Source organism: Pseudonaja textilis, chromosome 1 (genome assembly GCF_049901715.1).
Source record: "Pseudonaja textilis isolate UNSWEBS1 chromosome 1, rPseTex1.2, whole genome shotgun sequence".
Taxonomy (NCBI): domain Eukaryota; kingdom Metazoa; phylum Chordata; class Lepidosauria; order Squamata; family Elapidae; genus Pseudonaja; species Pseudonaja textilis.
Genome location: NC_141990.1, coordinates 104442692 through 104455733, shown reverse-complemented (window position 1 = coordinate 104455733; position 13042 = coordinate 104442692). Strand labels below are relative to the sequence as shown.

General features: G+C 33.6%; 1 protein-coding gene across 1 annotated transcript in view; it reads right to left on the bottom strand.

Moving 5' to 3' along the window:
• ASCC3 (activating signal cointegrator 1 complex subunit 3) overlaps positions 1–13042 on the bottom strand; it is a 216855-nt gene that overhangs the window by 18917 nt on the left and 184896 nt on the right. Inside the window, exon 37 of the mRNA XM_026726677.2 lies at positions 5297–5521. Within this exon, the coding sequence (XP_026582462.1) occupies positions 5297–5521 (225 nt within the window). The remainder of the gene's footprint in view (positions 1–5296; positions 5522–13042) is intronic.

The window sequence follows — 13042 nt, the reverse complement described above, 5'->3', positions numbered from 1 at the left end:
TTATTTTTCTTATATGTACTCATTTCTTGTATTCATAACTATGTTTATCCTTATACTTATTATCTTGCAAGCGATTGACAAATCAAATAAATAAATAAAAATAAATAAATAAACATTGAACTTACATTCAAAGATTGATATGCCACAAAATCTCTAGTATGATCTATGTATTTTAGATGCAAAAGATTACAGATGAGCTTCCAGCTCTATCATACATGGTCAGTGTTGAGAACATCAAGGACACATGAAAGTTACACATTTGGTGAGATTCTCGAACCAGCTACCAGTGCATGGACTTCTTAATGGAAGGAGGGGTACAAGAGAAGGAGATTTTGGACATGCTAAACAAAGAGGACAGTACAGAAATACCACATCTCTGAGCAAATCCAAACATACTATAAGTGAAATAAATGACTGAAGTCATGATTGTCATGTGGTTCAATAGCTAAAACCCATGCTCTGGTCCTTACTTTGCTACAAATATCTTGCATGAAGGAGACTATAGCTTGTATAACTGTTTTCTTGATAGAGATAATCTATGAGAGTTGAAGGGATAATTTTTTTTAGTTTCCTTTTTATAGGTAAATCCAGATTCTGTAAAAGGGGAAACATATGAAGGGCATGGTGAGAAAGTTTATACAACTATGAGTGAGTTACCAACTGAATGTTATGGCATCCTAGGGCACCACAGCAAACTCACAGGGACATCATGGGATATTTAAAGTTTGAGTGAAACACAGCGGTATTCAAAATTTGTCAATCACAATGCAAACTACTAGCTCAAGATTGCTATAGTTTTTGCCTACAGGTACACTGTGAAAAAAAAATATTGAGACACTAAGGATGCTGTGAACTGAGAAAGTTGGCAAACCTCTAAAGTAAAGGTTGGCATCAAAATATAGAATCCATGACAGTTCCAAAAGAGCAGGGAGTTCATGAGTATACTAACTCTGAATCCAAGAAATTGAAATGAAGGTGGATGAGTTTTGAATTATGACTGCATAAGTTACAATAATGCAGAACTGACTTACAGTTTGCTCAGTAAAGGCCAGTGCAAACAAAACTTTCAAATTCCAAAATTCTGAAGGGACAAAGGTTCAAGGAGGAAACAACTATGGATCAATTATTTTCTATGTGACAATACTTTCTAAATTATGCACTATACGTTAATTAATTTTATGAAATATTTTACAAAACAACATCATATAATTGTCCAAAAATGATTCTGTAAAGAACAAAAAGATGACTTTATAAACTTAAAAAGATGCTAAATTCAAATCAATTTCTAAGGTCATGCCCGATTTTTAAAGTACAAATAAAACTTTAGAATTATGTTATCCAGATAAATTGGCATTCTTTGGAGGGTTAAGGTCCATTTTCTCATAACATTCAATATTGTGTAAACACCTTAGAACTGAAAGTACATTTTTAAGAATTCTATTCAGTGGCAACAGTTGTTCACAGTAACTTTCTGCTGAACTTTTAGCCCCATAAGGTTAGCATTCAGGAAGCTCAGCTGCTATCTAACAAACTTAATTAATCAAAAAGTCATTTCCGAGCAGTAACTATGAGTAAAAATGCTTCAAGTATGCTAGCAAGCCTACAAGTTAATCAAAATGCTAATGCAGTACAAATTAAAGTTGTGATTAACATTTCACAGTAGCTGCTTAAGTGAATTGATCACACAAATGGGTTAAGCATTAGTCATTTCCTCCAGCACCAACTGGGAAAAAGGTTTGTCATGAGTTTAGGAGGAAGGAGTAATTGTACTTCAGGAGAACCGTATCATCAAACTGTCAGCAAATATATTACCATGCAACAGTTCTTATGGCTATCTGGAGTGTTCAAAAACAAACATGTAAAAAATCACAAACACTGGAAATGAATTCTCCATTTGAGGGCAGGTGGAAACTATTCAACTAGTACTATAAGGAGGCTTAATTTTTTTTTCTTTATTGTTATTTATATACTGCTGTAATCAACAAAGGCATGCTCATTTATGTTTATGCTACACTGATAAATATTCATATTTATCTTCCCTTCAAAACAAGTATTAACCCCATTAAATATAAGGTGCTTTATATAAAGTGAATGGAGGTGCTGACAATAGGATTTTTTAAAAAGTTCCATAAACTCTATCCTCACAGACTTCCTAGCATTTCTCAAAATTACATGGATTGACTTCTTCATGTAATGAAATGTGTGTCATTAAATCAAATTTATAGTGCCCTAAGGCCAGATACAAATGAGTGTCACAAGCACCATCAAGAATCAAATATAGGTAGTCAGTAGTCCTTGCTTACCAACTGCTTGTTCAGTGACCAGAGTTGTGACAGCACTGACAAAAGAGATTTATGATGAGTCCTCGAAACTGTGCAGCATCCTTGCAGTCACATGATTACAATTCAAGTGTTTGGCAACTGGCATGCATTTACAATGGTCACAGCATCCCACAGTCACATGACTATGGACCATTTGTGACCTTCACGGCCAGTTTCATACAAAGCAAAGTCAGTGGGGAAATCATCAGGAAGTTGCAAGTTGCGGTCACATGATATCATGCTTAATAACAACAACATGATTAGTTAATGACTGTACAAGAATGGCATTGCAAGTTGGGCACAGTCACATGATGTTTCACTTTACAATCCTGTTCTTAGTATCGCTTCCGATTGTGGTTGGAGACTGAGGACTCATGTAATATCTTAGCACACTGCTTTGTAACTGTTATGCTAACAGTAATAGCAGTAAAAAATGAAACATCAACACTGCAGAATCCTGACACTTGGGACTGGAATACTGGAAAGGAAGATTTTTCAATAACTGTCATTCCAGGAATGAATAAGAATATATGTGTCTCAGGAGAATATTGCAGGATCCAACCTGGGTCACTCACCAGGACTAGAGGTTTTGTCTTCTGAGCTTTCAGACTTATTCTGGAGCCTGTCCTCAGAGAACTTTTCTTTAGCAGAGTTCTCTACACAGAACAGAAACAGTACATACTGTGTAAAGAGAGAAGTTCTCTGAAGAAGGACTCCAGCTTGAGTCCGAAAGCTAGGAAGACAAAAACCTCTGTTCCTGGTGACCGACCCAGATTAGCTGCTGCAACTCTCATGCCAATACAGCAAACAACACTGGAGACTTCTGTACTAGAAGAACATTCTTTGGTCTTTGGCCTTGTAATAAGCCAAAATAAAGAATGAAGTGTTTGGGCTATGTTTTTGAGAATTTAATGTAGTAAAATTAAAGTATATTTAGAGATAAAGGAGTCACGAGATTTCAGTTGATTCACATGCTTGAGCCTTGAAGTTAACAAAAGGTTTCAAAACTTCTGTGAACCTTGGTAGGATGAGCAGGATGAATTTAATAGATCAAGATAGGCTGCCCCAGCTAAATGAAAAAATTACATTGTAGGACTATTTTCTAATATACTCATCTTTTTTGTTTAGACCAACGCAATAACATGTACAGTAGTACTTAAAAGTTTACATAAAGTAGTTTTGAATGTTCAACTTTTCTGGGTAAATATCAACTAACATCATCTGTTCCCCACACAAGGCATGGATCAAAATCCTGACATTAATTCTATAGAAATGTTGTGTCAGCACCTGAAGTGGATAACTATCAACATCCCTGAATCGAAGCTGTTCTGTTAGGACAGATAGGCTAAAATTTCTCCAAGTTGGCATGCAGGACTGATAAACATTATCAAAAATGTTTAGTTGCTGTTATTGCTGCCGAGGGAGGCACACCATTTATAGAAAGCAAAGATTCACACACTTCTGTCACAAATATATAGCTTTGTATCATTTTCTTCAACAAATAAATGAATAAGTATAAAAATTTTGATTTATTTGATTAATTGGGTTTTCTTTATCTAATTTTAGAACTTGTGTCGACAACATATCATGTTTTAGGTCATATCTATGCAGAAATAATGAATATTCAAAAGAGTTCAAAAACATGTAAGTGCCACTATATGAAACTTTTCATATAAAAGTGCCCGTCAGAATAAAGTAACTTGCTTTTTCACAAGATGAAAACCAAAATAAATATTTGTATGTGTAAACAGATGGATGGTTTTGAAACAAAAAACAGACATAGCAATTCAAGGTATGAACCCTAACCCTTACTAGGTACGGAACAAAATATGGCCATAACTCTGCTCTCAAGGCATAGATATACTGCTGAAATGTGCTTAACATATACAGGGTAAATACTTTTCAAAAGATTAAGGATGAATATCATAAGGGTAGCCTTATGTCACAGAAGTACTGACATACTAAATTTCTAGTAATGTGAAATCTTCGTAAGAAGAATTGCTTCAGTTTTGGTAAATCATATTTAATCAGTGTTAAGTGGAACTGTATCTTATCAACTCTGAAGGGAAAGAAATACATAATAAACATCATAATGATCTTGGCTTAAAAATTGATTAAAAGCTTATCAAATTTCTATTTAACTTTTGACCTTTCATGCAATTCATTACACGTTGTTCAGAAACAGGCAGTGAGAACCTGCACCGACATCAACAATACAGTGATAATATTAAAAATGTATATACACTAAAATGATTTGTAGTGGGTAGTGGTGTGAAGCAATTATCTGAGGCCTGTATTTTTTGAGCATTTATAAACTCATATTCCAAAAATACAATATATCAAGCCAATCTATTTTGTTTGAATAAAATAGGCAAAATATTTTGTTAATTAAGGCCCATCTACCTCATATCACTGATGTAATGATGCATGAGATAAGTCCTATGAAATAGAAGGACACTTTGATTCCCACAATGGATGAATGGCTGCAAAAGTTAATGGAGTTAGCAGAGATGGCTAAATTGACTGCTTTGATTAAAGAAAAAAACACGATTACTTTTGTTTCTGTTGGGAAATCACTTCTAGACTTTGTGCTTGGGGTGGGTAAAAAATGAAACTTTGATTTTGGGGTTTACCAATTAAATAGATTTGTTGTTATAGAAACGGCTAGTTTATACCATTATGTAAAAGTAAAAAGTTGAGGTTTGATGTTATAATCTTATTCTACTGCACCAAAGGGAGTTTGAGGTCAAAGCCTTTTCTTTCTTTTCCCCCTTTTCCCTCCTCTATTTTCTTTTGTATTTTATATTATAAACTAATAAAAAAGAGATAAAGCCTATGAAATATTATGCATTAAAATGTGTGACTAAACTATGATGTAATAATCTATATGAACAATTCCGGCACATTTTCAAATCTAGATTCTGGCAGTCAAAAATACCAAACTAGACCATTAAGCATAAAAAAATTAATTGTACCTGACATATTCTGATTGACTGGTCTAACACCGTCTTGGTATCAGTGACATAATCTGGACATGGAAGCACAGCATGTTCAAAGTGGGCTTGCAACAGGAGATGACATTTGGTGTGTGAGCTGTCAAAAGAATGTGGGTTGACTTCAATGGGGAGACTTTTGGCAAGTTCGCTATTCATTTGATCTTCATTGTGCCTCACTGGGAGGTCTGCGTATTCTTCAGCATCCTGAAAAGAGAGAGAGAGAGGGAGGGAGGGAATGAGAACATTAGTGTAAAAAAAATAATGGATAGAACTGGGATACAGGCAACTAGGAGCTTGCTTTGGCAAATTTTACCCAAGTCCCGAATAAAATCACTCACCAGAAATATGGGCCTCTGTAGCTATAAAGGGCCACAGTTGGAAGCACAGATTGAAAAAAGTTACCTAAGTGTTCCTAAAGCTTTCAGATTTATTGCTCATCCATAAGTACAAGAAGCACTAGAGAAAGGCTGGATTACATTTACAATATAGTAATGTTTTTTTGGCAAAAATTCAAATGCTTTTCAAAAGAAAATGTTCTCTGAGTTGTAAATTTGGCCAACTGCAGGTTAATTAAAATTAACTGTGTAAAAGCTGTATAAGAGAATTCATGTAATACGTTTTACTTGTGTGCACATGGTTACTGTATGATAAAATATTCCTTTTAATTGACAGATAAAGCCTCAAGACAGGAGGATAAAAAAAACTGGAATAATAATCCAGAAAACCCTAGAAATAAAACCTAAGCAACCTCTAAAAATGTCATGGTCTTTGAACAGTGTTTAAAAAAAAGAAAGACAGACTGCAGACAACTGCTACCTAATCCTTGATGTCTTTTCCATTCTTTTGTGAAAACCGTGGTCATTTATTTTCTGAATCAAAGGGTCAGTGGCATCTTAAGCCCTATAGAATTCTTCATGTTTGTTTCACTCTTATTTAAGCCACATCCCTGAACAATATTTTAAAGGATATTTACCAAGGAGATTTTTCTTTTTGGGCTTGGTAGCTTTAGCCATGAGACAGACTAAGTGGTGGGATCAGCAGAATGGCTGCAGCTGAGCAGGAATTTCAGGAAAACAGCAAAAAGTCTCCTTTCTCCCGCTCAACAACCTGTTTTATTTACTTCCAAAATACTCCTCTGGTTTCAAACACTTTGCCTACCTCATTTCCTATGTGTGTGTGATGGATGATAGTAAGTGAAGTTCATTTTCTTATCTACATCATGTAAGTAATTAAAGGAAATTGAGAATGAGCACTGGAGCTTTTATGCATCTGGGAACGAAGCTGAATGTAGGGCACCAAGGTCAGCCTAGTCCATTATATTTTTATGTGACAGGCTGGTCTGCCTGCCCTGTCCCTGTTTGCTTAGCATCGGCAGGACAGGCTACTAACTGCAAATCTGTGCTTCTGATTTGCCCAGCTGTCCTTGAATAAAGACATCTTCCACTGCAAATGTGAAATGGCAGTGATTGACAACTCTATGATGAACTCAGCTTGTAACCCCCTGCTACTGTTTTCAGATTGCAGGAAGACAGACGGAATAAAGAAACATCCTTCATAATCAAATCAAAGTGGCCTTGCTGTTCACTCAGTTTTTTTCTGTGTTCATTTCCCTTTTTAGCACAAACCTGCCCTGCAAGTTCCACAGATTACACAATGCCAATTTATGAACAACAAAAACAAGAGCCTGGCAGCAGCACTTTAAAAAGACTGTTCAAAACTGGAGAACGGGTGCATCACTAAGAACATTAAGAATGCCAAATGAACTGTTCCTTCATCTCCCTTAAGTGCCTGTAAGAAGCTGAATGAATTTGGAAATTCAACAAGAGCTGATGGTAAAAATGTAGCTGCTGATATAAAAGGCATAAAATCACATAGATTTGGAAGCTTTCTGATAGAAACATAGAATTTCTTTACTGGGTTTCCAGGAAATAATGAGGAAGAAAAGTGAAAGAGCTGAAAAAAAAAAGTATTTATAGAGTCCCCAATAGTTTTTGGCTGCAATGATACAAATATTTATTCTGAATCCCCTTTCTGGTTTTACAAAGTGAAAAATAATCTATTAGGATTTAGTAACCAAACAGCAATTTCAAAAATATATGCTGTAGCACTTCTTGCGAAAGAGAGCTACAACACGCCATAAAAAATCTATTCTTTTCTAAATTGTGAAGAACAAAAGTAACATTGATAACATGAAGTAACATCATGCAACCTTTAAATAGAACTGAGTCTGTCTACATCTCAATTCTCATTCTACATTTCAATAGTAAATGGACATTCAGTTTTCAGACTGAGAGATTTTCACAACTTTTCACAATGACAAGTTTTTATTTGCATTAAATCTACTTTGATCTCCCAAAATGATGTCAGATCATATTTATTGATTTTTAGATTATCATAAGATGGTCCTTTTATACTTCTATACAATTTGGTGTCAAAGATAAAATTAGAAGCACTTTGCATTTTTTATTTAATCGTTCAGTCACTCTTTTGCCTAACAATCAGTTCAAAATTCAAAAGCTTTTCCTGTGTTATTGAAGTTTTCCCTAAAGCCTAAGAAAATATTTATTCTGAGTTTTCTCTTGCCTTAGCTAGCAGTTCAAAACCAATGGTTCCAAAGAGCTGAAATAATGATATAGATTTGTTTGTTCAGGAGAACTGGTACCATTAACATAAAAAAGCTATAAGGGACACTTTACTGGTCCCCAATAAAGGCCCACCTAAATTCCCTAATTAAAACTAATTTTGAATTACTGCCACCCAAATGTTAATCAGTCACATACAAATATCAAGTGAAAATTCACAAAAACAGATATACCAAGAGGTAGAATCCAAAAGTTTTAAAATACATACTGATAGTTTACTATCAGAAGAGCTTGGGAAAATAATAACTTGAAATTACAGTATTTTTCCTATTCAATTAATATTATTTGTAAGCAAGCTCTTTTTATTTCATCAATGTTATTCTCTTATCCAAATTATTTTAAGCATAAAATTACTTCACTCCAGTGTAGATTTATACTGTATACCAGTTCCTAGATTTATTAAAAAAAAAAGTACACTCTATTTTAGTAACATATTTTATAATGATTTAAGGATGCAGGCATTAAGTGTTCTATACAATGAGACTAACATCTAGCCAGCCTGTATAATATTATGCAGCACAATCACAATCTGGTGCAAAATAACTAAGGACCAAGTGCCATTAAAGTCAGTAATACTCCTAAACAAATATACATTGGACAGTTGTGAGATGTGGAATAGCTTAACCAATGCAGGTGACAAAAGAAAGCCTTATTCATGTTAAAACTTAAGTTCAACCATGAAAAATAGCAAAGCCTTTAAAGTTAATGAATTGTAGACTTCTCAGGCCAAACTGATTAATTTGTAACACTAAGTGTCTTAAATTAAACTAAACCAAACCAAATCAGCACCTCACATTCCCTGAGCTTGTAAATGCAACTGTCCTCTTTATCAACACTGTACTGGGAAACTTGTTTAATGTGGAATTTGAGGCACTAGTAATATATTATGTAAATTTGGCTTTTCTGACAATATTTAAAAGGTGATATACACGCATGTGATCATCAATTATTTTCTTATATACATTTTTCTCATTTGCATCATCTTTCATTTAATCATTCCAGCAAGTATTCTTTGTACATTCATTCTGTGATAGTCTGTAACATAATTTTCTTTTCACTCTGTCCAAGCAACTTCTCTATCCCGTTAAATAATAATCTTTTCATTCATTCTATTGAGCCTTTTTGGTCGAGAACTTGTACCTTCTTGTCCTATCCTATTTTAGTTCAACAGAGCCCAGTGCTTTCTCTCATGATATTTAACAGTTACACGAACTGTTTACAGAATTTATCCATCAGGTTGGGGTCTCCAACCAACATACCTAGCTATATATCATTTCTGTAGGTAATAAAGGAGAGGCTTTGGAAATCCTGAATGGCTGTGACAAATTGTCAAGGTCTGGAGGCTGTGACAATTTGAATGAGGCAAAGCAAGCTCAGATTAAATCTTTTCACGTCAAAACTGTTGTTTGTTCATAAACACAGAAATCTTAAGAAAATTGGTCCTGGTAATTGCTCTGGATAGGATAATGCCAATACGAATAGTTATTGGCACACTGAGTGCCATACCAAAAAAATCTTGGAAGACACTTAGAAAAACTCTGCATTGACAACATTTCCATCTGTCAATTGCAAATGGCCACACTACTTGGATCCACACATATATTATGTGGATTATTAAAATTTCCTATGTTCCCTGACTTCCAACAACAGTGGGTATGATTTAAAATCAGAGATGACCTGGAAGCTATAATGGTTGTAAGTTTTGGCAGCAAAGTTACTAGTTTTTTTTTTTTCATTATTCTACACTGCCAATGTAGAATAGTCTCTATTTTAATGTTGCTTCATTGGCTACCAGTAAGCTTCCAGACTCAGTTCAAAATGCTACTTATGGCCCTTAAAACCATAAATGGCACAGCACTGATAAATGTCAGCCACTGTCTTGTGATGAATGAATCTAGTGAGGTCATCCAGAGAGGGTTTCCTGGAGGTTCCTTATTTGAAAGGTACATAGGAGGTGAACCAAATGGCCAGCCTTGTCTTTAGTAGCCCCCTTCTCAACTTCTTTCTGGAGGTCTCTTCAGTGCTAACATTACTCAGTTTTAGGAAACATTAAAAGCAGTACTGTTCCAATCAACTTTCAGCCATACCAATTATGGCTGATGATAGATTGCCATTTCAGATGTTAATATTGTGTTATTATTCTAGGTGTCCCCCCCCCCCATTCTAGTTAACTGTTTGCATTGTTTCTATTTTGGCTATTTTGTACTTAGCCACCCAGAACCTTTGGGATTGGCACAGATTATAAATTCTGTACAAGGTACCAATAAATAAAAGGTTTTAGAAATACAGAAAATAAAAAGTTTGAACAAAGATTTTGGAAGCACCATGGAAATTGGAATAAACAGGAACAGTAAACAAAGAGCATTATAAATAATGTTTTACAGTCAAAACTGTTTAGCACTCATGAGCAACACATTTAATGGAAGGATGTCTATAACAATTAAACAAATATTTAGATAAAGTCACCTAAATATCCAGTATTCACATTCCATACACTAGGAATACAAATATGCATATATATATATTTTTCCCACCTCATATTTTCTTCACAAGAACACACCTATGAATTGGGCCGACAGAGAATGACTAGCTCAAATTTGCCCAGCCTACTTTTATGCCTATGGGAGCACTCACAGTCTCCTGGCTAGTTACAGTCTCTTGGTTTCTAGCTAATTTAGCTATTACACGATATTGACTATGCCTCATAGTCAATATTGTGTAATAATATTGCATTATGCCTCATTTAATCTCATCTCTATATTTTGGGGATGATGAAGAAACTGCTATGGGGAGAAAAATTTAGAAACATACACTTCTACCAGTATGAAAGCACATACCTGGATCATCACCCCACAATTAGTGATGCATTAAAGATATATCTTTTTTTTTACTGTTTCAACCTGTAACAGTCTTAAGGGAAAGCATCTTAAGGAAAATAAATTCAGAACAATATCAAGTAAATTATTTTAAATGATTTTGAAAGCATTTACATATATTTAATATGCTTTTAAGCATAACAAAGCAGCTTAACATAAAACATTCACATATGGATCTCAATGTATTTAATTTCACCTTCTAAAGTGGATATAAAATTAGATGCTTAAACATGTCCTATGGTCTACTGCCACCAAAAGTGTAACCTTAGAACACCTGTTTTCTGTAGTTTGTGATAAAGTCAGACTATCAGTATTACAATGTTTTTCAACTTCAATATGCCAGTATTTTTAGACAATAGAGCATTCTTCAACTTTACTATCAAATTTATTTGAGTTGAGGTAGGATAGAAAAAAAGATGTGAAATTATTGTAACCTAGAGATAGAACTCCATTCATCCTTGTTATCAAGCCAATCCTCATCTTGTTCTCTGATTACAGCAAGGGAATTAAATTTCTACTACCAAAAAAAAAAAAACGTTTTTTTTTTTTTTTTTTTTTTTTTTTTTTTTCTTTTTTTTCTTTTTTTTTTTTTTTTTTTTTTTTTTTTTTTTTTTTTTTTTTCTTTTTTTTTTTTTTTTTTTTTTTTTTTTTTTTTTTTTTTTTTTTTTTTTTTTTTTTTTTTTTTTTTTTTTTTTTTTTTTTTTTTTTTTTTTTTTTTTTTTTTTTTTTTTTTTTTTTTTTTTTTTTTTTTTTTTTTTTTTTTTTTAAATTTTTTTTTTATACCCCCCCCGACCAAAAAAAAATGGGAAAAAGAAATCAATGCAGTAACTATGACGCTGGTACAAAGAAAAAATCCTGCTACAACTCTTCTGTTCAGGTTGTTCTATCACAAAATAAAATGGAGAAACATATAATGTTCCTTGACTAAGTTATGAGTAAAATATAACCCCACTGCTCTCTGGATGAAAGGAAAAGGCACCACTTGCTAAGAAATAGATTAAAGCTAGTAAAAATATTTGCCCTGAACTGAGTCACTTTTAAGCACATTTTCTCTAAATTATTTGCTCAATTTTTAAGATTTGCTTTTTATAGATATAAGGTTAAACATATGCATTAAAAATTTGCTTCTTTCACCAAGTCATTTAACCTATTGATATGTGTGTGTATGGGGGAGTATTCAACTCTTGGGTGGTTAGTTACAGTAATTATAAGACCTAATATACAAACCAACTCTCCCCACCAATTTCTACTAGCAAATAGATGGAATTAAGCCAGTCCTAGATTTATAAGTAGCAAACCAAGCACAAGGAAATGCCTCTATTAAAGTGGCTCCTAACAATATTGTAGTTAAGCTTACTCTTGTGATATTTATTTTTATACAAATTTCTATTTCTAGAAGTTTATTTTTACTCCACAAGATTTGGTTTGTGGTACCAGCTTCATAGGATAGATAGTTGTTAAAGTTTGATGAATGCAAATGAATTTTTATTTTTTCAGGCAGATCAGCACTGAAGAGACATTTGCTACATGGTTTGAAGGGACAAATGTGAGAGTTGTTTTTTGTCTCCTGCTTTGAATACAAAGGGCAAAATTCTGCTCATACCTTCAGGATGATTTAAGGGTTGGTATTTGTTTGTTTTTTTCTGGCCTGATCAATCCAAGTATGATATACCAATTCATCTGTAGGTCTATCAAATGTTATAGTTCCAGTGCACTTCTCCCTTTCAGGTATGCCAGGGAAACAGTCATGCATTATCTGAAAGTTAACACCTCTCTGACCCCCTATTTTAAATCTCCATTACTTTCAGTGACCTTGGAAAATAGCTGGAGAAATAACACATTCAGTGCAGAACATACTTTTATTATTTCTGTCCCTTTTGAAGTGTTGTAAAGGAGAGTGTACAGGAGACAAGTTTAGATATGAACAGATCTTTCATATATGAATCTCCACATTTATCTTCTTTAAAAAATGAGAGATTTATTCCTATTTTATGTTTGCAAACATCCTGTAACATTCAAACTAATGATCACTTACCAATCCAGCAATTTAATATTTTTTTAAAAAAATATAGTTTTTCTTTTTAAGTCTAAAAATCTGAGAGCGGTGTAAGTTATTTTTTAATCTTCTCTCTAAACTATAAAAAAATAACTGCCAGGTCTCAATTCCAGTTATGTTATTTCATAATCTAGAGCCCATTGCAGAAAAG